The sequence below is a fragment of the Aythya ferina genome, assembly GCF_964211825.1.
Source record: "Aythya ferina genome assembly, chromosome: 24".
In the NCBI taxonomy this organism is placed as follows: domain Eukaryota; kingdom Metazoa; phylum Chordata; class Aves; order Anseriformes; family Anatidae; genus Aythya; species Aythya ferina.
This window is the reverse complement of record NC_140322.1, coordinates 459297-481409: the sequence shown is the minus strand read 5'-3', so window position 1 is coordinate 481409 and position 22113 is coordinate 459297. Positions and strand designations below refer to the sequence as shown.

At 44.1% G+C, this 22113-nt stretch overlaps 2 protein-coding genes across 2 annotated transcripts; both read right to left on the bottom strand.

Annotated features, from left to right (window-relative positions):
* Nucleotides 1–5835: 5835 nt before the first annotated feature.
* IL22RA1 (interleukin 22 receptor subunit alpha 1) lies at nucleotides 5836–13836 on the bottom strand. The gene is made up of 7 exons (XM_084497004.1): nucleotides 13578–13836; nucleotides 10949–11081; nucleotides 10077–10258; nucleotides 8683–8867; nucleotides 8079–8214; nucleotides 7723–7844; nucleotides 5836–7340 (listed from the first exon to the last, which is right to left on the bottom strand). Exons 1-7 carry the CDS (start codon nucleotides 13618–13620, stop codon nucleotides 6330–6332), a joined length of 1812 nt encoding a protein of 603 aa, XP_084353130.1. The 5' UTR covers nucleotides 13621–13836; the 3' UTR covers nucleotides 5836–6329.
* A 1705-nt stretch (nucleotides 13837–15541) lies between these two features.
* IFNLR1 (interferon lambda receptor 1) lies at nucleotides 15542–21073 on the bottom strand. The gene is made up of 7 exons (XM_084496951.1): nucleotides 20876–21073; nucleotides 20078–20201; nucleotides 19646–19827; nucleotides 19075–19217; nucleotides 18382–18538; nucleotides 17483–17610; nucleotides 15542–17261 (listed from the first exon to the last, which is right to left on the bottom strand). Exons 1-7 carry the CDS (start codon nucleotides 20931–20933, stop codon nucleotides 16353–16355), a joined length of 1701 nt encoding a protein of 566 aa, XP_084353077.1. The 5' UTR covers nucleotides 20934–21073; the 3' UTR covers nucleotides 15542–16352.
* Between the last annotated feature and the right edge of the window lie 1040 nt (nucleotides 21074–22113).

The following is a 22113-nucleotide window of genomic DNA, read 5'->3' as shown; positions in this document are numbered from 1 at the left end:
CCGGAAAGGAGTTGCTCAGTAAACAACAGGACCCTCCCCAGAGGGAGCGGAGAAGCCTGCCCAGGGAGATCCCCCTCTTGCAGGTGAAACGTGGGGAGCAAGCAGCAGCTCTTGGCTGCCTTCCACCTCCAGCATTAGCTGCTAAAGGACCGTGCTGTTGCTGCAGCCCCTCTTCTGGGAATAAAGTGTACTGCTTTTAGGCACTGGATAATGAGTGGGCATTAATCAGAAGTGATTTTTAACAGGGTATTCCCCTGTACCTCCTTATGTCTTGCAAGAGGTTCGGAGACTGACAGCACATTCTGTAAACTGCACAGATTTTCAAGTTCTAGGAGCTTATGTTACTTTATGAAAGCACATTGGCTCTTTGGAAGTGTAATCATTGCTGAATAATATTCATTCAAACATACTTGTAAATCTTTCCTTTGCTCACGCCCTATTGTTGAAATTTTCTCTTGACAAATTTTTCAATATATTTAAGTTTTATTGCTTTCTAACCCTTAAACAATTAAAAATACACCCCTGACAACTTTTTCCAGGAGTATGATTTTCTGTTAATGTAAACAAATCGCATAGAAACTGTCCATGGAAAAGCAGAGTTGTATGGAAAAGCACAGTTATGGTAAATGCAAAATATTCCCAAATACATATGAAAATACAGATTTCCTCAGTAGATGCTAACTTTGGATGAAACAAAGAAGCATTTGCAAATATAAAAAGTGAAAATAAAACATCTGTGTGGAAAAAATATCTTTTTAATTTCCTAGAATACTACTCTCTTCCGACTATTGCAGCTGTACAATGACTACTGTGCATCAGGTCTCTGTTTCTACGTTCATGAATAGTTACTGTTCCAAAATCATGATTAATATATACTACATTCAATTATTCCCTGGAAAATTTTCAGTGCTCTATAATCTGGTGTTTGTTACGAAGATACAGAGTTCTGATCTACAAAAGCTTACACTTTTCAATCCAAATGTATGCATTTTTTTCTGAACAGATCAATAAACAGAATAGACACTTGTGAGAAAAAAAAATATTTTCATAAGAACAACACTGAAAAAACAGTAAAGACACTCTAAAGCAGATACAATCACAAAGCACAGTCTGTCTCTGAGGTGCAATACAAACAAAGTGATCATACAAAATAGCTGATGCTGCTATAAAGATCTTTTAAAATCTTGCTATAAACAGTAGCTTATTTACAGATAAACAAACTCACCCTGTGAAGACTACAGTGAGAGTGCCTGTCCTCATGCAAGAGAAAGGACAAAGGAGCGTTTCCTTTTCCCTGTTGACGACACTAAGAATGACTCTCCCCAAAAGAATGTTCCCCATGTTTGAGTGCCCATCCTCGAGCCTTAAATATAGCATCCTACCATGCCATCGCAGTGACAATGGGGAGACCCATGCGGGGGTTACACTGCTTGAGCCGTGCACTGCAGTGACAACTAATCACAAACTCTTTTTTGTTTGGTCAAATAATTGCCATTGCCAAATGGTAAAGGAAAGACAGGTGCCTCCAAAATTCAGGCATCAGAGCATTGTATTATCCTCTGCTTCCTTAGGATAGACATTCGTGAAGCAACTAAAATGAATAATGAATGTTTTAACCTCCTCCAGGATTTTCCCTTGGGTCAACATTGCCATTGCTGCATAATGGACTGAAATCGTTTATTTTGACATCACTTTAGTGAATGCCAACCGCAGGCAAATCATGTCAGTGTATAATTAGATCAGAGCTAACAACAGTTCATGTGTTTAGGTTGGCTGTGATTATTTTATGTTCCTTTTTACAGGCAAAGGAGGGCTCAATGCTACCACAACAGTGAGCTTACACATCCAGCTGCCCACGGCAGTATCTGGGAGGCTGGAGTAGGGTAAAAAAACAGAGACTGCTGCTTTTCCATGTGTTTATGATCGGCTTGCAGTTTCAGCATTTGGAATAAACCCTTCTCAGCAATGTGAGCAGCGGGTGGTATTTTCTGTGATATCAGGAGAAAGGAAGGCTTGCAAGTAAAGCTCTGCAGCTGCAATGCCAGTTTGTTAACCGGGTGTTCTGCATCTGATTAGATGAGAGGGCAGTGCACCAGCAGTGGGCTTCGCCGAGTGGCCAGAAGGCAGTAAAGAGGATCTGTGAAAAATAACATTGCTGTACAGGGTGTAGCTGCAGGTCTGTTCAGCCCAATGCCCTGTCTCTTGACAGAGGCCTGTAGCTTTTTCTGAGCTGAGCACCAACCGTGCTTTATTGCTGCTAATAGACCCATCCCTGTTAATTAGTGTAATGATTCTGGTCTTCACAAGACTTTGTGGAAACGAGTCCCAACATCATATCTGGCAAGGTTTTGAGTCACCCTGATTGTATCAGTAGGATCCACCTGTGTTTGCTTCACCATCCAAGGGAAGCAAAGCTGAACTCCAGCAGGATTGGCACTGGAACAAGGGCTTCTGTGGGAAAAGTTTATTTGGTGGCTGCCTCAGACATCCAAATAAAGCAGTAAACAGATATTCCTGGGCAGGAACAGCTGAGCACATTTTGGTATAAACGAAGCTGTCAAAACGAAGGAACACTTTTCTCATTGGTTTTTAACCATTGCATGACCATTTGGGTGCTTTCCTGAATTTGGTATTATGAGAAGAAATGGGTAATTATGGCCTGTTCTGCTTAACATTAATAATTTCTTTCACCCTTGTCATATCAACCCTCTGTTATGTGTTTTAAGGAGAAAAGACCAGTCATGCTCTCCTCATATGGAAGCTGTTTCAAACCTTTGACCGCTTTGTTACCTTTTTCTTAGAAAAATCTCTTGTCTTCATGTCTCACTTCTCTCATTGTCTCAGTCTGAAAAGACATGCATGGATGTCTTTCATCCTCTGAACCTGCAAGTGTAAGGCCACTGCTTAGCACCGAGATCCATCTGTGGTGCAGGCTCCTTCACGCAGTTCTGCTGCACCGTACCTCCCATTTCCAGCAGCAGGACTGCTTGGCCACCGTGATGCTGGAGACAAGCTGTAGGGTCTGCTCAGTCAGGGTCCTGGTGCTTTAAAAGCTGCCCCTCAACTCTGCTTCATCCCGTCTCCAGAATGTGGAGCTCCCCATTTGTTCCTTCAGCAAGGTTTTCCTCAAAGAACATGTTAAAAAATCACCCATGATTTCAGATAGTTTTCCACCAGTACAGCTCCAAAAGCCAAAACAGGTAACAGGGGAAAAAGCGAGCCTCACCCCGCAGCGACACGTTTGCCCCCGTGCAAGCTCCCCAGCGAGCTACGAGCAGGGCTTGGGGAACAGCAAAGTGACAGCTCCCAGATTTAGCTGAGAAGACAAAGAGCAACGCGAGGCTCTAGGGTTACAGCAGCCACCTGCTGCGCCGATGTCCTTGTGACAACTGGAGCTGCAGCGCTCACCTGTCATCATCGTGACATCTGCCTAGGAGCAGGCACGGTCTTTGTCCTAAGGCAGTTCTCTGTTTTGTTATCTCGGGCTATCAGCACCACTGTCTGGAAACGTCAAGATGAATGAGGAGCAGTCTCTTGGTTGGTACAGATGGCTTGCATGGGATGACCTTTGAGACAATGTTGAAATCATGCTGCTTATCTGGAAATGTTCTTACACCGAACGAGAGGGAGATAATTAGATCCTGCTATAGCTGTTTGCTGTGATGCACTTTGAAACAAACAAGGCCATCAATTTGATTATGAAAAGCAGTGAAGTGGAAGGCAATAAGGTCAGCATGTGTTGGTGGGGGATGGATGAGCATTTTGCTTGTGCAGCTGCAGTAAAGCTAAATAGCATCAACATCTTTTTCCAAGCTTTTCCAAAAAGAAATGGTTTTAGAAAATATGATCTTCCTCTTAAATCCAAGAGGTGACTCATGAGACAAGAAGCAATCTCCTCCTGCTTAGTACAGCAAGGCCTAAAAGATAAATATTGACGTAGCCATGGTCATGGCAGGAAGTTGAGAATATTGCTGTGGGAAATCACCTCCTTACGACATGGTGCAGAGAGTGCCTCTCTTGACCACATTCATTGCTCATGCTGTAGGGGTAGAACAGATGAGGACAGGAGAGAGCTAGGCTGTGAGGCTTTAGACCATTCTGCCATACACAGCCTTTATCAACTTGTATAGTCAAAGGCAATGGAGCTTTTAAGGTATTTAAGTGCCTGAAGAAGAGACTGACATCCTGATGTGGCATACTTTGCATATTTAGGCACCTACATTAAGTCTAAAACTCCAGTCCTAGGTTTCACTGCCTTAGCTGCATGTGTCCTCTTGAGGCACCAAAATGACACGTTTGTTAAGGGCTGTGACATGATCAGGCCCTGTGGTGGGGGCTGCAGAGAGATTGGAGAAGGTTGTTAAGTAACAAATACTGTATTTTTTAGCAGTATCTTCAAATGCTCTAAGGCCCCCTTCATTTCCACACTGTGCTGCCCATACTGACGCTGCACCGAGGATTGGGTTTCACAACACGAGCCAAAATATTGGCGTTGTGGCATTTGGTTATTCCCTGAGTAGCATCACTGGGAATGTTGTTGACACAGGATACATAGCCTACAGCAACCCTGAATAAAGGCCCTGGCATCACGGCCTTGAAATGCCGCCTCTCCAGGGGGCAGTTAGCGGGGCAGGACAGTACCCGGGCCTCACATGGCCTGGAAGCCACAGAGCTGGGCTGCTGCAACTCCTGCAACTGCTACGTTTCTCTTACCACATCCCTCATTTCATCTCTTGGCCTCATATGACATGGCCACAGTGCTTTGTTTGTTACTGATGCTGGAGTTAGGGCCTGAATCTTTACCTGTGAAGTTTGGCATTCTTACGGTTAGTTCTTTAATCCTGGGTTGAATCATCAAAACCCCTTTACTTCATAAAGCTACAGTTTATTAGCAAAATCATACCAAGAAAGTGGAATTTAACCTTTGGCCTCAGCTTCTCCAGACTGAGAAAACACCTAAGTGCACTCGTGGTGAGAACAGCTGAGTTTTTGCTTCTGGTCAGCCTTCCCCGTGCAGTGCTCAGGGAGTGCTTCCAGTGAGTACTTCCCCATACTATTCAAAACCTGGCTTATTCTTACATGTGGTTTCAGTTCTTCTGAAAACCTGAGGTCATCAGACACGTGCACTTATTCACCCCACCAGTGGAAATCGACAGGCTGAACTACACTCTCTTCTTAATGAAAAACAATTGCCATCTCTGTTCCCCAGGTAAATACCATTTAGCTTGCTTTTGGCAAAGCTGCAGCCCTAAAGGAATTTGGCTGTCAGCTTATGTTGGTTTTGCTTCATTTCAGCCCTAGAGGTGGCTGTGCTGGTAACAGAGGTAGAGAAGACCTCTGCAGTTGTAGATTCCTCTCCATCATTCACATGGAGCATGTTCCTTGCTGGTAGTGCCAGGGAAGGATGGGAGGAAGCAGCTCAACACCTCCCTGGTCTCCGTGGTAGATTACAGAGAGTAATGCACTCAGTATTCATTCAGGGTTCATGGGGCTGAACTGAGACTGGTGTAAATCCTTGTGTTCCTGCCTATGTGGAGTGTGAGCCTCGCCGCTTTGTCCCTGGGGATTTCTAAGGAAGAAGAGAATGGGGGACTATTTCATGAGAAAGAAAGCAGCAGCAGTTGAAAAATACGTCAGGGCTGGGCCAAGAGTGCATCATTCTGCTGTACAGACGAAAGTTTTCATCTTTCTACAATCATTAAAGAGCACAGCAGAATAGAGGGCATTTAGTTTCTCAGAACTGCTGCATCAGGAGCTATTACCACAGTTTCAATGACTGCTTTAAAGGCAAAGTCCATTCTATGGAAGTAGCTTTGCAAGAATCATACATGTATATCCAAGGGTAGAACACAAATATATATTTCATTTTTTTACTGTACCACATTGTTTTAATTCTTTTAGCTTTGCATACATCTGCACTTTAATTTCTTCGAAGCATGGGTATATTTTGGACCTGGCTGTTTGGTGTTGGTAAGGAACAAATACAGTTTCTATTGTGAACTTAGCCAAGATTTCAGGAAACTGAATCTGGAATTTGAACTTGAATCCTAACTCAGCTTGAAAGTAGTCCAATTCATAACCAGTCTGAAGAATATCCACAGAGTGAAGATGTACTAATTAAGTGCTAAGATACAGTATCATAGCATACCAGGGAGTAATAATATTAGTAAGGTACCAGAGCCCATGAGAGAACAATAGTGGGAACAGCTCAGTGCCCTGTTACAATACATCCGAGATTAGCTATGTTTATTTGCCTTGTACTGTTTTCAGGATATGTTACTATGTTATGTAAGCAAACAGAATCTGGATTTTGATATTATTATCTTTTCTTAATAAAATTCTGCGTTTTCATCTTCTTGATCCCACAGTACTTTCAGGTTCAGGTCTTTGAACAGTGTAGTGAGAGAAAAGCCATTACCCCGGTCTGAGATAGTGTCCTGGGACAGAACATTATCCAGTTTAGTGCAGCTAAGATCCTTTGCTGCTGTAAACTTCTGTGTTTCTTGAGTTTCTTGGAAGTAAAATTTATTTTCAGGATGTGACACTGAACCTGATGGCATCCACCACTCCGTGTTGCTCTCCCCAGGGAAACTGTTGCCAGTACTGACCGAGAGGAGGAGAGCTGCTGATGGAGATGGCAGAGATTCGTCCTCTGAAACCTGGTCCCCATCAACCGTAACCGAAGACAACAACAGCGGCAGTTCTGCTGTCTGCTGTCTATAGCATCCTCCTTGTCCCACCAAAGACAGCGCCAGCTGGGGTACGTGCACTTTATTTTCAGTCCCGTCAGTCTGCAACAGCAGCTGCTGCGTTTGCCCAGGGCTCTGCTGCACGAGAGCTGGCTCCCCCGCGTCACTGCTGCCCCACAGTGCCACGTTTGGCCTCTGTTCTTTATAACTCCAGTGGCTGCAGCTTTTGCCCAGCACCTGGTTTACAAGCTTCACAGCAGCAAAGCTATCTGGAGAAACTTCCTTTAGCACTTGGTTTGGGTGCAAATTGTTCTTGTCAATATGGTCCATGCCATCGACACACACCCCATAGGTCAGGGGGAGGCTGGAGACGCTTTGCTCGGCTCTCTGGGGAGCGTAAGCAGGACTTGTGCTTGCCGGGCAGGGTGGCTGAGCAGGCAGCTGGGACGCCTGCACGTCAGCCTGGTGCTGGTAGGTAGCTTCTGGTGGGCAGAGGGGTCGTGGTGGCTCCAGGGCTCTGTCCAGATGCTGGCTGATCTGCGCTAACTGCACTTCAGGGATGAGAAGTGAAGGTTTGGATAAATTGATGGGCTTTATGATATGCTCCACCGTCAGTGTGAGAGGCTGGAATGATGAAATCCCTCTGAAGTCCTGTTGAAATAGACAGACAAACATGAGCTATTAACAAGAAGTCTGCGACTTTGAAGGTTTACTTTAGATTCTTAAAAAATTAAAAGCCTTGCTCTCCTTTAGGAATGATATAAACAATTTATTTCATTTATTAGAATAACCAAGATCCTTCAAATCTGCAGGCATCTTTGGCGTCTTACATTACAACTCCCTGCAAGAAATTTTCTCTATGTGTGTAAGGATGACCAAATTAAAACTGCCAGCAGTCTGCAGTGAATGCAGTGAATGCCCAGACAATGCCCTTGCATGCACATTCATCCTCCTCAGTTAGTGCTGTTTTCAGGTGCATTTGCATGGTCCTGAGTGGTTTAAAGTTCTGCTGCAATGGTTTAAGAACACTTACCAAAGACATAGGCTGTGCACTGTGCTGCTTGACATATTTATAGATCACGTAGCTAATTGCAGCAAACACCAGCCCGGCACAGAATCCGAGTGCAACAAAGCAGTAGAGAAGCCACGTGGTGTCTGGTTAGTGAGGGAAAGAACAAAGTGAAAATGTAGCTTCAGAGCATTGGTTTGGAAAAAATGCATGGCATCATCTAAATGATCTCATAGGATTCGATTTTTAAATTAGGAAACTTTGCATTGGTTCAGAATGTTTAGTAAGGACATGATATTTAGCACCAGCTAAAAACTGGCCTCTTTTGTGCACCCAATAGCCTAGGTAGACTTTTAGCTGAGCAGAGTTAACAGCCTCACCTGGTAGAGTTTTCACCCGAAATCCTTGGGATTTGCTGCTTCTCTCACGGAGGTATATGTACACTGTTCCATTATATTCCGTGTCTGGGTCCAAGTTGATAACTTCAAATTCTTTGTTGTGCTCATTCTTTATCCACTATTTAAAATAAAGGAAAATGCTACATTTTAGAAAGATAAAATACATACAATTTCCTCAACTCAGATTGCAGAATTCAGCATATTTAAGTTACTAATAGCGTGCTACAGGACCGTAATAATTCTGTATATATGGAATTCTAAATACACAATTTCCTTTCTACTATTACTGCATTTAGTTTTTGCATTTCACTTCATTCATACTTGAACTATGTCACTTTATTTTTCCGTCACTGTCAGCTTTACTTTTTGTTACTGATACTATAATGTGGTGGACTTTAGTTTCATTTCCAAAATTTTAGAGGAATGCTTAAAGTTCCTCTTGTCTGCTGAAAGTCAAAGACACAGTTTCTTTCCCTTGTGTATCAGAAATCTCCTCTATCATGTACCAGTTCTGATGTCCTTCTCCACGTTATGCAAAATGTGATTTACAAAAGTCAGTGGCTAGTGGCCTGAGGTTGTACTTTACCTTTTGATGTGTCCGTTGGTTGAACAGTGTTAAGTGATAATCAACAGGACCAGATTTGCTATAAATGTCCTCTATGGTTAGCTGGTGGCCATCCTCACCTCTCAGCGGAGTATAGGGGGGCCGTATAAGAAACTTTATGGACCGTACATAAGGAATATACTCTAATTCTGGTGCTCCAATAACAGCTAGAAAAGACAGAACAGGAAGTGTCAATTGTTAAGATTAAAGCTAATATGTTATCAGAGTGTTTTATACACATCTTATGCACACAGCAGACTGACTGTAAATGATTATGCCTGTGTATAATCAAAAAAGTATTTGGGCTGCATTTTGTTGACCACAGAAAAATCAGGAAAAGGGGGATAATGCCTTTCCTCAGGGTTCTGCCCCGTTTAGCCAGTGTTTGTCTCTAGAAATTCCTTCCTCAGGCTTTTCCTTAGGACCCTGCTCTCACTGTTTCTGTGTTGGTTCCTTTTCCTGCACAGAAGCATCCTCCCTTGTGTGTTTGTGCTGAGCTGAGTGTGGGATCCCACCACAGGGCACTCAGCTAACTGCTACCTACGTTCCTATTCCCATCCTGCTTCAGATTTTGCCTTTAGAGCAGTTCAGGTCTTGGGTGTTGAAACTTATCTTCAGTGAAGGGTATGCACAACGCAGAACACAGAGGTTTAACACAATCCATATTTAAAAGCAGCACTCAGTACTCCTTCAAGTAGCTTAAAATAGTCAAAAGAATGGCTTTGGGGAATAGGGTCACCTCACGAGGAGCATTAAAGCTTATGCTGCAATGCGAAGTGAATGTTTTGTGATCAAAGCAACTACGTGGCTCTTTCATGGCTTATTTCATGCAAAGATCTGAAGGCTCTTCATAGCCACTGACTGCTAATGCCACCCTGAATTATTCTTGACAAGTATTCAGTACACAGAGCAAGCAAGCGGACGTCCAGAGGGTGTGGTGTTTGTGGTGCAGCTCACTTGGGGCTGGGAGCACCGAGCATCAGTTGGTCTGGCTGCTTATCCTGGTGTGATGGAGTTCACATTTCCTAGCTCCTATGGCTGCATTACTGGCTGTCCTCAGGTTGCCCATCACGTCTCTTACTAAGTTCCTGCCTGTCTTCAACCTTAAGAGCAGTTCTTCCTTCTAGCACATCTGGCTTTTCCCCTTCTCTAATTGCACTCTGCGTCAGACCTCAGGGCTGGCCCTGCCCATTTGCTCACTTGTCTCTTTGCCCAACAGCAAGCCTTCTTCAGGACTGGAAAGCTTTCACTCCCATCCTAGCAAGCACAGAGTCTCGCAATACTAAAATTAGAGGAAACACTGTCCTAAACATCAGTGAGACTAGAGATGAATCCCCAACAAGCAGGATGTAGTAGATTTCAGCAGAGGTACATACTCTCTTTTCTGGGTTCAAATCTTTCTGAGCGCACCCAGCTGGAGGAGCAGTAGTTCTGGCCAGCGGCCCTCACCCTGGCGTAGTAGTGCTCGGTGAAGTTTTCTGTTTCACGAGTGAGATTGCAGAAAGGCTGTGTGATGTTCTGGCACTCACGCTTGTTAAGCCAGACTTTCTCTCCATACCTTAGACAGGACAAAATAGCTTTTAGTCTGATTGGTATAGCAGATGCAATACAATCCTCTGGAATGATATAGACAGGCTGCTTTGCCAACTACTAGTAGATTTTAAATTAATTATTGCGATTAACAAGTGGCTGGGAATGAAATGGCAGAGAAACCTCCCCTGGCCTATAGCCCTTAATCCATTCCCACTGGTGTTTCTGTGTGGATAAGGCTTTGAGGAAGTGCAGCTCCTTTCAAGGCGCACACAAGAGTATCCTTCAGTCGGTGACTCCGGGGTTTTTTGCTCAGTCTGGCACTGAATGACTGCATGCAAATTCATTGCTGACTTCGCAAACTACCCAAATGCAACAAAGCTATTGTGTAGCACTGGTCTGATTTCTTTTAGCTCTAGTGACTGACCCGGAGGAAGGCAATTGCTATTACCTGTATTTACAGGTGAGGAAACTGCAGAATAGAGAGAAGTTGCTGAGACAAAGCTCTGTAGTGGAGTAAAACGGGCAAGCCATGGTGTAAAAGTATTTGCTTAACTAAGCATCATCCACCAGTTTAAATAATCCTGTCCTTTACTGAGTTCTTGCCTAAGCAGAACCATTTCCACGAAAGCAAGACAAGCAGCAGAAACAGCAAAATCTACTCAGAACAGTGGCTGCAAGAACAACAGAATTCCAAAAAGAAGCAAATTTCACATACTGCTTATACTGGACATCATATACTGTGCCAGGGGGAATGTCTGCTTCAGTTTCCCATGTCAGGATGTTCTCAAAGTTTGTAGAAGAAAATGCTGCACGTTTCAGACATGATGACCTCTCTGTAGTCGCAATGCCTAGGGTAGCAAAGAAACTGGTATTAAAATGCATATTCTGGCATCTCAGCCCTCAGGTGAGCATGGATCCAGCACTGCTCAGCCATTTGGTGAACAGAATCATATCACAGAATGGCTTGGGTTGGAAGGGACCTCAAAGGTCATCCAGTTCCAAACCCCCTGCCATAGGGCAGGGATGCCACCCACTAGATCAGGTTGCCCAGGGCCTCATCCAACCTGGTCTTGAACGCCTCCAGGGATGGGGCAGCCACAACCTCTCTGGGAAACCTGTTCCAGTGCCTCATTGCCCTCTGAGTGAAGAATCTCCTCCTAATCTCTGGTCTAAATCTCCCATCTTTTAGTTTAAAACCATTCTCCTTTGTCCAGCCATTATCTGATTGAGCAAAGAGTCGCTCTCCATCTTTTTTATAAGGCCCCTTTAAGTGCTGAAAGGTCGCAGTGAGGACCCTGGAGCCTTCCCTTCTGCAGGCTGAACAGCACACATGCCACTTCCAGGTCGCTAGAGAGGGGCTGCAGAGCAGAAGCTTGAACAGAACAGGAACTCAGATCACGCACACATCACCATGTAGGCTTTGCAGATTGTTGACTCATCCCAAAGGAATCTATGTCAGGAATTTTTACAGAAGGGCCTCAAAAACTAAGACTCAGAAAGAGAATCCAGGATTTTCTTATCAGGTTTCTTTTAAAGCAGTTAAATGGCTAGAAAACTAGGCACAATAACCTGTTTCCAAGCTAGATTCAAATCTGTGAATGCCACCACTTCTGCCCAGACTCAGGGAAGTAGTGTGTTTAGATCAGTCTCATATCACTGCAGATGTGATGGCCATTAGCCGCTCATGGTCCATGTTTTATGGGATGGAGACTGCCTGTGCAGAGCGACACTCGACAGATCTGAGACCTGGACTCTGATCTGGGTGTGCCAGGGTGAGGGCAAACAGCTCCTGGCTCCCTGCAGACCAAGTTGCGTGCCTCTTCCCACGGAGGATGGGCTCTAGATTTACGAAGCTGAAATGCCCCTTGCCCTGGCAAACATGCCCTTGTTTGGGGATGTTTGAGCAGAATGCCACCATGATCCACCTGCAGCAACCTGGCTATGAGCAGCTGCTGCAGTGTCCTGGAGATTTCGGGGTCCCTCCTGTAACCAGAACACATGGTGCCACATTTCCTCAAGGCTGATTCACAGGACCTTGGGCAGTAACCTTCAGAATCTATGAGCTCTGTAAATCTGAATTATAGACACGTCCTCAAAGTTATGCAGTTTATACATTACTTTTAACCCTTGCTTTGCAGTACTGATAAACTCCTTGAACTAATGGAGCTTCAGCCTGCTCTTGTTGGAAATGAACAGTCCAGTTACTGTTCTTGTAAACAGACACACACAATCAATGCAACCCCACTGAAAAAAACTGTGATAAACAGGTAGAAGTAGCAGCATTTTACAGATGGGAAAATTTAGGACCAGACTGGGGGGGACTTGGACAAGATTGCACTGAACAGTTGTGGTAGAGCAGGGACTAAAATATGCCAGTCCCTGGATCTTCCCCAAGCTTTCCCTCCAGCTGCTTCCATGGAGAACTGTGTGGCAGCAGTTTGACCTATTGTGCTGTACAGGAGGAGAATTAGTCAGAAAGACACAGATCCAGTTATCAGTCTTGTTGGGTAAGGCATTTTGGCAGGGAAGCAACACAGAAATAGGCTCAGGTCTACTCCAAATGCTAGCTGAGCACAGCCTCCTCCTTTGGCGGCACAAAGCGGGTGGGTTTCCCTGTCTGGTCACCTTGAGACCGAGTCACCAGTACCCCGATCGTATCAGATGTAGGAAATCTCCATCTTCCCACATTTATCCATACTAAAACATGGTTATGCAAACCAGTGTAACACAAGCACAATCAGCATGGGCAGGAAGAACCACGATATTTTGGTGTGAAAGTCCCCCTGCTTCAGAAGTTTCTGTAGGCACCTTCCCTACTGTGTAAGGTCATAGACACACTCAGAAAAGCAGAGCAGAAGCAGATGAATGCTAAGGTTCCCTGCTGAGAAGCTGTCATTCGAAAACATAGCAAGTTTATGCTTGATTCACCCAGGAGTGGGTTTGCCACATTTGGTTTAGGATTGAATGGCTTTTAGGGATATATTATTTGTTTGTACCCCTTTTAAAATTAGGGCTGATTGTGTGTATCTGTGTAAGACACAGGGGGTGATCCAAAATCCCCTGAAGTCAGAGAATATCCTTTACTTCTGTAGGATTTGGGTTGCATTAAGCCAGTGGCAAACACTTTGGATTGAGGGAATCATTTCTTCTCCCTACTAATCCTTAAAGCACTGAGCTCACCAACAATACTTTGAAAATATTAAAAGGAAAGAGCTTTTGAACAACCTCAAACAACAGCTCATTCTCTAGGTCTTGTTTCAGGACAAATGACTGAGCTGCTTCCCATACTACATGCCCAAACTGAAACACCCGCGGTCAGTGATAGGAAAGAAGTCAGAACTTACCGACCACTGAACACACAGCCAAGACGATCAGAAATTTCTTCATGAATAGCTAAGCAAGCCGGGCTGGGAGAACAGGCAGTGGATCCTGTGTGCAGATGAATCACCTTTTACAACAGCTAAATTCTTGCTTGTGAGGCTGAGTTGGATTTGTTGCCCAGTAACAGGCTGCGGAGCTGCTATCCCGCCTGCATTCTCATCTGAGATCACCAGCTGAAGACCTGTGCGCATGTGTAAGCACAGGAGAGAGAACAGCAGAGTGACAACAGGAACACCTCACCCCCTCTGAGTATACACACCTAACTGTACAAAGGTGCACGAGCCAGAGGCTTAGAAAATCCCCGGGTTTTTCTTGAAAGAGAGCCAAATGCCATTTTCCTGATAAAGAGCTTCCTGCCTAAAAGCCCTCACTGAGGTTTCTCAGTTTTGGGGTTTGCTTTTCCGGTTGGATAGCTTTGACTGTTTGGAACTCTAGAAGTTAATATTTAGTGCCGTGCTCATAGCTGATTTTATAACTGCTGCAAACAACACACCTATTTCCTCAAGAAATACCTTTGGGTATTTTGTTAAAATGAGAGTCAGGCAGATCATTAGTTTTTAAGCTCTTCTATTGTTCGTGCTGGGCATGGGTGGGAGCCAACTGACTAACGCTCAGCCCTGGGCAGAGCACAGGCTCCTCAGGTGTGCCAGGGCCTGCGCACTGCCAGGTGGCTGCAGAGGTTCTTCACGTGGTGAAGGAAAGGGGAGGTCACCTTTCTGCAGCAGGAGCATATCTGACCCCAGTTGCTTCATAGCTTTTCTCAGAGGCAGTTGTAGACCTACAGTTAATTTTAGTGGCTGCTTAGATGAGCAATGGTCAGATTTTTGGAGGACTGTATCATATCTCTTGATGAGAATGGAGAGCTTTCCTTGTCACACAGCTACAGGCACTAAGTAGGATGGAGGATACAGAATGACTGCTCGAGCAGAGGTGGCTCTGGCTGCCCCTCGTCCCTTTCCAGTGGAAAGCAGGTCTCAAGCCCTGGCAAAAGATCTAGGAGTGGGATGCTGCCCCCACCAGTACAGCTCTCCTGCCTGCAGCCTTCTCCCCAGCTTCCATCCTGAGAAGACCTGGACAAGACCAAGAACTGGTCACGGGCCCTGTTTGCAGAGCTGTGACATGTCCAAATCATTTTGTAGAGGTTACACAACTTCTGAGCTTCCTGGAAACCAAAGCCTAGGGGGTTTTCTTGATTGCACAAGAAAATGGGTGGTAATTATATTTGGATGATCTATCTCTTTCTAAATTGACAGGAGGCATTACAGTACAGGATGTACCTAAGGATACTCTGGGAGAAATGGGTAAGAAAAAAAAGTAGAATTCTAGTTGATTAATCTTTTCTACCACCTCCATTTTTATTTTTAATTTGGGATCTTAGTGTGTCTTGCTTTCCTCTTCAAAGCAGTACCCAACACCTCATATAACCCCCTACCTCTTTCTGATGTTGTTCTCCCAATTCTCTAAAGATGTCAATATTAATAGCCCCAATCAACACCTTTCCCTCATCTGAGACAACTCTCTCTGAATGCAGAGAATGGCTATTGTGTGACTCCCTCTTTCTGTAAATGCTTTGTTTTCCTCCTTTTACTGGGGAAAAAAATGGGAAAATATGTTTCTGTGGGATGTGAAGGGTGCACATGAAAAATACTCTGCAAAAGTCAGTATCAATGTCAAGAGTGGTCCTGTCCCTCCTGTGACTTTTGTAGGTGGACTTCCTATTTGATTCTTTGCTTACAGAGACAGCCACGCTCCTGGTCGTTCAGTGACCAAGATAGAGACCTAGCCAAGAAGTTTCACAGAACTTCACTCGGACAAAAGCAGTAGAAATGGGATGCCCATGATGGGGTCCTGCTTTCAAATATGCTTTTCAAGATGAGCTGCAGTCACCCTTTGCAGTTCTGGGAAACATAAACACACACACACACAGTTATCTATGAAAATATTATTTCCTCTGCATGCAGCAGCTCTCATTCTGCACAGCAGGGGCAATCAGTACGTATATATACATTTGTATAAAAAAGCAAAATAAATAAACAAACATGCTGCACGTTTCTCACTTTGACTTCAGTTCACTCCACTGAAACATAGAAGGTGATCTCTGTAGATTGAGAGGGAGATCTTTTCATCCCATAAAAAGCAAAGGTTGCTAAATGTCTCTGTAAGGTGCTTCCAGCCAAGCAGGAGTGCAGTTTTGCCATTATACAGAAGCAAATGTGATGTTCGGTGTTTTCATCCTGGTTCAAACCAACATGCGGGCACAACACGCTGCATTTTCAGAACCCATCTGATGGTTTCACACAGGGTTATGTTTTTGTCATCTCAGAAATATTTTTGCCTTTCACAACTCACATGTAAAAGTTATCTTGCTCTCAAGTGAGCACAAGGCACTGTGTGTTAGCTGCGTGATAGCTCCATGAGGTACCACACATGCCTCACCCTGGCTGGGTTCAGATAGCGTGCCTTGTGCCGTGGTTTCAATGCTGTCTCACATCTGTCTTGTACAGAGGCACGGGGAATGTCCATTAGTTACGTTGCAGTAAAAATACACCTCCTTTGTCCCTAAAGCCGTATCCTTGATAGGCCAGACATCAATAGAAAAAATTCCATGTAGACAAATAAATAAATAAATAAACACAGCACTGACAGTTATTTGTCCTTGCTCTTGTCTAGGTACCCTTGCCCAGGTATCTAGAGTTCTCTACCACTTTCCAGGCACACCACAGAACTTCAGGGGTACTCTAGCTTCTTCCCATGTAATGTGTGTGCTGATAGCCTTTTAATTTAAACTCTTGATTATATTTTCCCTCCATATTTGAAGTTCCAAATGCATCACTTAGTACTGTGGATGCAGGAGGTGTCCCTTCTATAAAATGATCGCTGTCACAGTCACTTGCAATACCTTCATCTTCTGCCACCTGTAAGGTCTGAAAGCAGATGAGTTGCTCCATGCTGGGATCCACACTGAGCTGTGACTTCTCCCTGACCTGGACGGGCAGATCAGCTAGCGGTTTCTGGTGACACGTGGTGACGTGCTGATGCTTCCTGTGCAGGCAGTGCTCGTCAGCTGGAAGGCTGGCACAAATCCTGTTCAGCGGTGTTTGGAGGAGGGTCATTTCCAGGCAGTCCTCCGGGTCTGTGTCATGCTGTCCGTGTTCCTCGGGACCTGGGAATCTCACGTCAGTGAGGGATATTCTTCCCAAAGAGGAGCTGTGAGGAAGGGATGCCTTTTCACTTCCATGGGATCCTGAGGTGTCCACTTCATTCTGTCTCACTGGAAAGAAAGAGAAACCCGAGGCCGTGAAGTCCAGCACAGATCCGCTGTCCACAGAGAGACCGCCAGATGTGGAGTCCATGCCTGTTTCTGGCCCAGCAGTTCTGGACGGCTGGTACTTCAGACATCGCTTTGGAAAGTGACGCATTTCAGTGTATGGGATGAAAGTCCTGCTGTCTTCTTCATCTTCCTCCTCCTCTTCTGATGACGATGACGACAAGAAAGAAGTCATACATGGTAGGTTGTTTCTTGGTGACGTTCTGTTTTTCTTCCCTTGTGACACTGGCTGCTCTGTGCAGGTCAGAGAGTCCACGAGGAACTGCTCACGGAGCTCACAGTGAAAGGGTGGTCCAGCAACTTTATAATTAGATAAATCCTACCAGGGAAAAGAAACAAGACAGATCAGAGAGTTGGTGGTGCTTTTAAAAGAGAAGTTTGGACATAGGATATGCCAGAACCAAAGCTGCCTTATAACGGTATTTCTGAATGCAGAACTGAGAAATGTGGCACACATGCAGCTCCTCCACTCCTCCCCAGCCACCCTCCGAAAATCAGCCAGACATCAAGTCGGGCGGCAGCCCAGCCTCTGGGCCGTACCAAAGCACGAGGCAGCTTCTTGTGCTTAGCGTCTTGTTTCAGCAGCCAGGCGATGAAGACACTTGCCAGAAGGACGGGGAAGACAAACACGGGGATCATGGCAGAGTATGGGAGCTTCCATTCCACTGCTGAAAAAGAGCAAAATAATCTCCTTTATTCTTTGTTATTTTTTTCTTTTTTTTTTTTTCTTTTTTTTTTTTTCTTTCAACATAAACAGGCTGAGTCTAATTTTTTACCAGAGCATGCTATCAAAAGTAGCTTCATTTTCTCCATAATCTCTGAGGAGAAACTGGTTATTTCACTAAGGTCAGAGCTTTGGATGCTGGACCCTGTAGATCACTTCTGGCATCATCTTCATAGCAATGTTACTAAGTTTTTTTTTCAGTTGATAACATTTTAAGCAAATTAAAGTGATGGTAAATTTAAATAATGGGCTCTTATTCTTAGCTTTTCTTTTAGAAGTCTCAGAAAATGTTATGGCTTGAGAGCCTTATTTTACAAATTAAGATAACAGATTTGCCTAAGACCAGCCTCTAAGCCAGAGTCACAGATAGAAATGAATGTTGATACCAGCCAGTGCCTTACTTAGAGCAGGTCAAAAATGAGACTTTATTAACTTTTTTTTTTTTTTTTTTTTAGGAGAAATTTGATAATTCCCAAAATTTCAGCGTGACCATAACTCGAGTATAATATTTCAAGATTTTCTGGAAATACATTAAAGGTGGAATTTTTTAATGAAAACATTTCTATAGAAAGCAGTCACCTTTCACCAGAAAATCCAACCAATCTGTTTAACTGGAAGGCTTTGTTGTTGTTGTTGAAAAGCTAGATTTGATGGAAATCTTTGACTTAACCCTACTCCTATTTGACATCTTAACACATCCTTCCTTGGGACATACCTTTACGGTTTAAAACCATGCACACTGGTTGGGAGAATTTGCTGTACTTGAAGCCAATGCTTTGGAAGGAGGATCTGGCACTCAAGCAGTAGTTGCCTCTAAGCGCAGTGGTGTCGATAGTCACTGTATTCTTCCTAAAGATACTTTCGTATTGCTTCTGTTTAGAAACAAAAAGAACAGATGGTTAGAAAGATGATTCTTTCATTATTCAGATGCTGCTTCTCTACTTTTTGAGCCTATGATTCTCTTCATCATACTGCATGGCTCCAGTGGTTAGGTGTGTGGAGTGGCACTTGCTACAAAAAGCAAGCATCTCTCCTAGGCCTTATGGTTTCTTGGGTGGGATTTCAGGTGGGTTATGTTCTTTGCTGCCACAGCTACACTGTTAGCAGTACCTGAACTAGCTGTTTTAAACCTCAGATATTTCTCTATTATGCTGACTGTGGTGTAGCCTCACCATCACATTTTCTCTGATAAAAATAGGAATAGAATAAGAGAGGGAGTTACTGATAAAATAAGGATGCCGACTGTAATGCACTCATTTCTTCTCTGGCTTTAGTTTGACTCTGGTTTGACCATTTCAGTTTCTCTAGGCCCTGGATCCAGTCACTCTCTGCCTAGTATTTTGCAGCCATTTCAATTCAGCTGGGCATCATTCCTCCACTTCATCTAAGAAATGCCACTTCTACTGACCTTGTCTTCAGATCCAGCTTCCCAAAGGTTCAAGTCATACATCCAGGAGAAACTCTCCACACAGGTGGCCAAAGGGAAGGTGGCATTCACATGGAGTACGTTCTCCTGTACATTCACATTTAGCACTGGGGGAGCCAGTTCCACTGTAAATGATCAATCAGACATAAGAATAGTGCTTGCTTACATCATAATTTCACAGAAGTAATATTTTATGTGATTGATCTAAACTTCTAGCTAATATCCTGTGACGGACATGAAGGAAGAAAGAAGGCAAAGGAATACCTTTTTAAAAAAAATTGATTTAATATACCCCTGCTGGTGCTGTCTTTCCACTGTGGAGAGCTTGAAACCAGCTTGTTTACCTACAGCACTGATGAAACAAATTCTGATACCTGCTACAAACTATTTTCAAATCATTGTGGCTTGTTGTTTGTGCACTCTCAAATCTGGTATTCATAAAGCTGCCTCTTACTCTTTGTCTTTCTTCTGTATGTGGTTTAACTGATTTGCTCAAGCAAGCACTGTTGTTGGGGTGTCCTTTCAGCCAGGCTGTAACCCAACAGGCACTCACCATCCAAATAGTATTCCTTGAATTGGGATTCTACCCATGGCGACTGGAGTTTTCCAGAAATAGCTTTCACTCGAGCCCGGAATTTAATGAAGAAGTTTGGAAGTACACAAGTCAGGTTGCAAGAGGTACTGTGGATATTTTTACAATGACGAACCTTTATCCATTTGTCCATGCGTTCCTGGCTAAAAGAAGAAACAAACATCACAATATTAAGCATGCTGTTTTGTTGTACTTCATAGAGCAAGAGAAGGAAGTGTTTTGCAGGAAAGACACCAAATCTTGCTCAGAGTTCAGAGTTTCCAGACAGATAAGGATTGGTTTTGGTGAAAGAATGCAGTCAGATCACTGATAGTAATGCCATTGCTAAACGTACATCCACAGATGTTTGCATCGTGCCATACTTTCGATGAGACATCCTTGATAAGCACTTACCTTTCATACCTCACAGTGTATGCCACATCTGGTGGAGATCCTTCTCCTGGAGTCCATGTCAAAATCATGTCAAAATCTTTTGACAGTAATGTAACATTCTGAGGAGGGGGAAGCTGAATATGACCTAATTGAAAGGGACAATTATGTAATGATTAAGCAGGGCTCTGGGGATAGGAAATATCACCTGTTTTTGATCAAGGTGCTTTCAAAATTGTTCTAAGCAGCTCAATTAATTTTTAACTGTAAACTGGTTTTGGAAACAGGTATGTCTGTGTCGTAGTTGTGTTTTCCTCATCTCTCATAAAATGTCTTCATCTCAACAGCTTTCAGAATTAGGACCTAAGTGTGGGAAACCCATCCAATTCTATAATTTTAGCAGCTTCCCCCATGGTCTCACCGGATTTCCCTGCGATCCGGTTTACAACCCCACAAGTTCCAGCCTGACTCCCTTGTGCTCCCACCTCCGAGCCCCTAGACGAGGCAGACACAACTGGGTCACAGCACTCAGGCCCAGTTCTCCCAAGGCAGACTGTACCACAAGTACAGCAAGATGCAGCACGCAGGCTTGCCGGTGTGCTTTCTGGCACTAATTGTGGCAGGTAAATACATTGCTACTCTTCAACTAGACGTGTTCTGTAGACAGATTTTGAATTGCCATTTCTTTACAGCAGAATATTTTACTTGATGTGGGTCATTCCCACTCTCACTGCTTAAAACTTCTCTGTGTATGTCTTTCCTCTGACAAGCAAAGCCCCATAGCATGGCGAAATGCAAGTAACAAAGCCAGCAGTACTGTACCTCTCGGCTGCCACAGGAAGCACAGTGCTACCAGGACTCTGATCCTCCAAGCAGACATGCTGAAGCAGAACTTTTCCACTTGTAATATATTTCTTTTCTTGCTACCTTTTCATCATCTTTTTTCCTGTATTAAGTTGTATGACTTGTGGAAGAGCATGTAGTTAATTAACTGCACCGAAGCACGCAGCCTTACTTCCTGGTACAACCCACGTACAGGACTGCACAGTGAGCCAAGAAGGGAGCAGGGGTGAAGCTGCTTTTGATGAAAGCAAAAATGTCGTAAAGATTGTGGTACAACGCCCTCCCGTGTAACTTACCTGATCTCTCTGTCACAGGCTGTGTGCAAAAGGAACACGGTGCTAGCCTTCTCTTGTGAGGCACTTCATAAGAAAATTGACCTTTGGAATTTGCTTGTTTGGCCATCAAATATTAATAGAAATCAAATAAGGTTTTATTGCACGAAATATCTGATAATAACCTAGCAATAATAAAAACAGTAAGCAGTAGTGTGTGATACTATGTTAGTCTTGTGTTTATAAGAAGCCAAGGATTTTCTCTCAATTTATGTTATGAGGTTAAGATTATTTTTTACAAGTTATAGATTTACTCCGCTTTACAGTGGGGAAAGCAAAGTGCAGAACTGGGGCAGGGATCTGCCCCATACACAGTATGGGGGAACGAAAGGATGAGGATCCCTTTGATAAAGGCTGTGTTTTGTTGGATGCCAGCGCTGCTGTCGTTTTACTTCAGTTATCACTTATCAATTATTTGTAAACACCCCCAAATTATCAGTCAAGATCAGGACCAGTTGTCAGGACTGTGCCAACACACAGATGGTTCTTGGCCCCTGCACTTCCAAATCGATGAGCCTGTCCGCTGCTGACCTTGGCATTTGCAGCTATGAAACTCTTGAGGTATTTGTATTTTCAACAACTCCTTTAAACTCCAGAGCTCTCCTGGAGCAAAGCTGAGTTCCTAAGTTGCTGCCGGTGCAGCCTCATACATCTTCCCCTAGCAAAATCATGGAGACAGCAGTTTTGTTCAGTGCATGTCAGAAACACAGCAGGAGAGGTTCTGGTACAGCTGTGAGCTACGCCACTGAGTACAGTGTGTGCAGGGCCATGTACTTGGACATGCTGTGCTGCTGCATCCTGTGAGCAGTGAGAGCAGGGAAACAGCCCGACCACGTGCGCTGTTTGGTTAGCCAGACTGCTCCCCTGCTGTTCGCATCACAGCCA

Coding starts and splice junctions, on each gene's coding strand:
- IL22RA1 (XM_084497004.1), bottom strand. CDS start 13,620: ATGAAGAAATTTCTGATCGTCTTGGCTGTGTGTTCAGTGGTCG. Junction 11,082..13,577: donor GGCTGTGTGTTCAGTGGTCG/GTAAGTTCTGAC, acceptor TTGCTACCCTAG/GCATTGCGACTACAGAGAGG. Junction 7,341..7,722: donor GTGCACAGCCTATGTCTTTG/GTAAGTGTTCTT, acceptor CTATTTCAACAG/GACTTCAGAGGGATTTCATC.
- IFNLR1 (XM_084496951.1), bottom strand. CDS start 20,933: ATGTCTGCTTGGAGGATCAGAGTCCTGGTAGCACTGTGCTTCCTGTGG. Junction 19,828..20,077: donor TACACTGTGAGGTATGAAAG/GTAAGTGCTTAT, acceptor TTCTTCTTTTAG/CCAGGAACGCATGGACAAAT. Junction 18,539..19,074: donor AAGCTGGATCTGAAGACAAG/GTCAGTAGAAGT, acceptor GTTTCTAAACAG/AAGCAATACGAAAGTATCTT.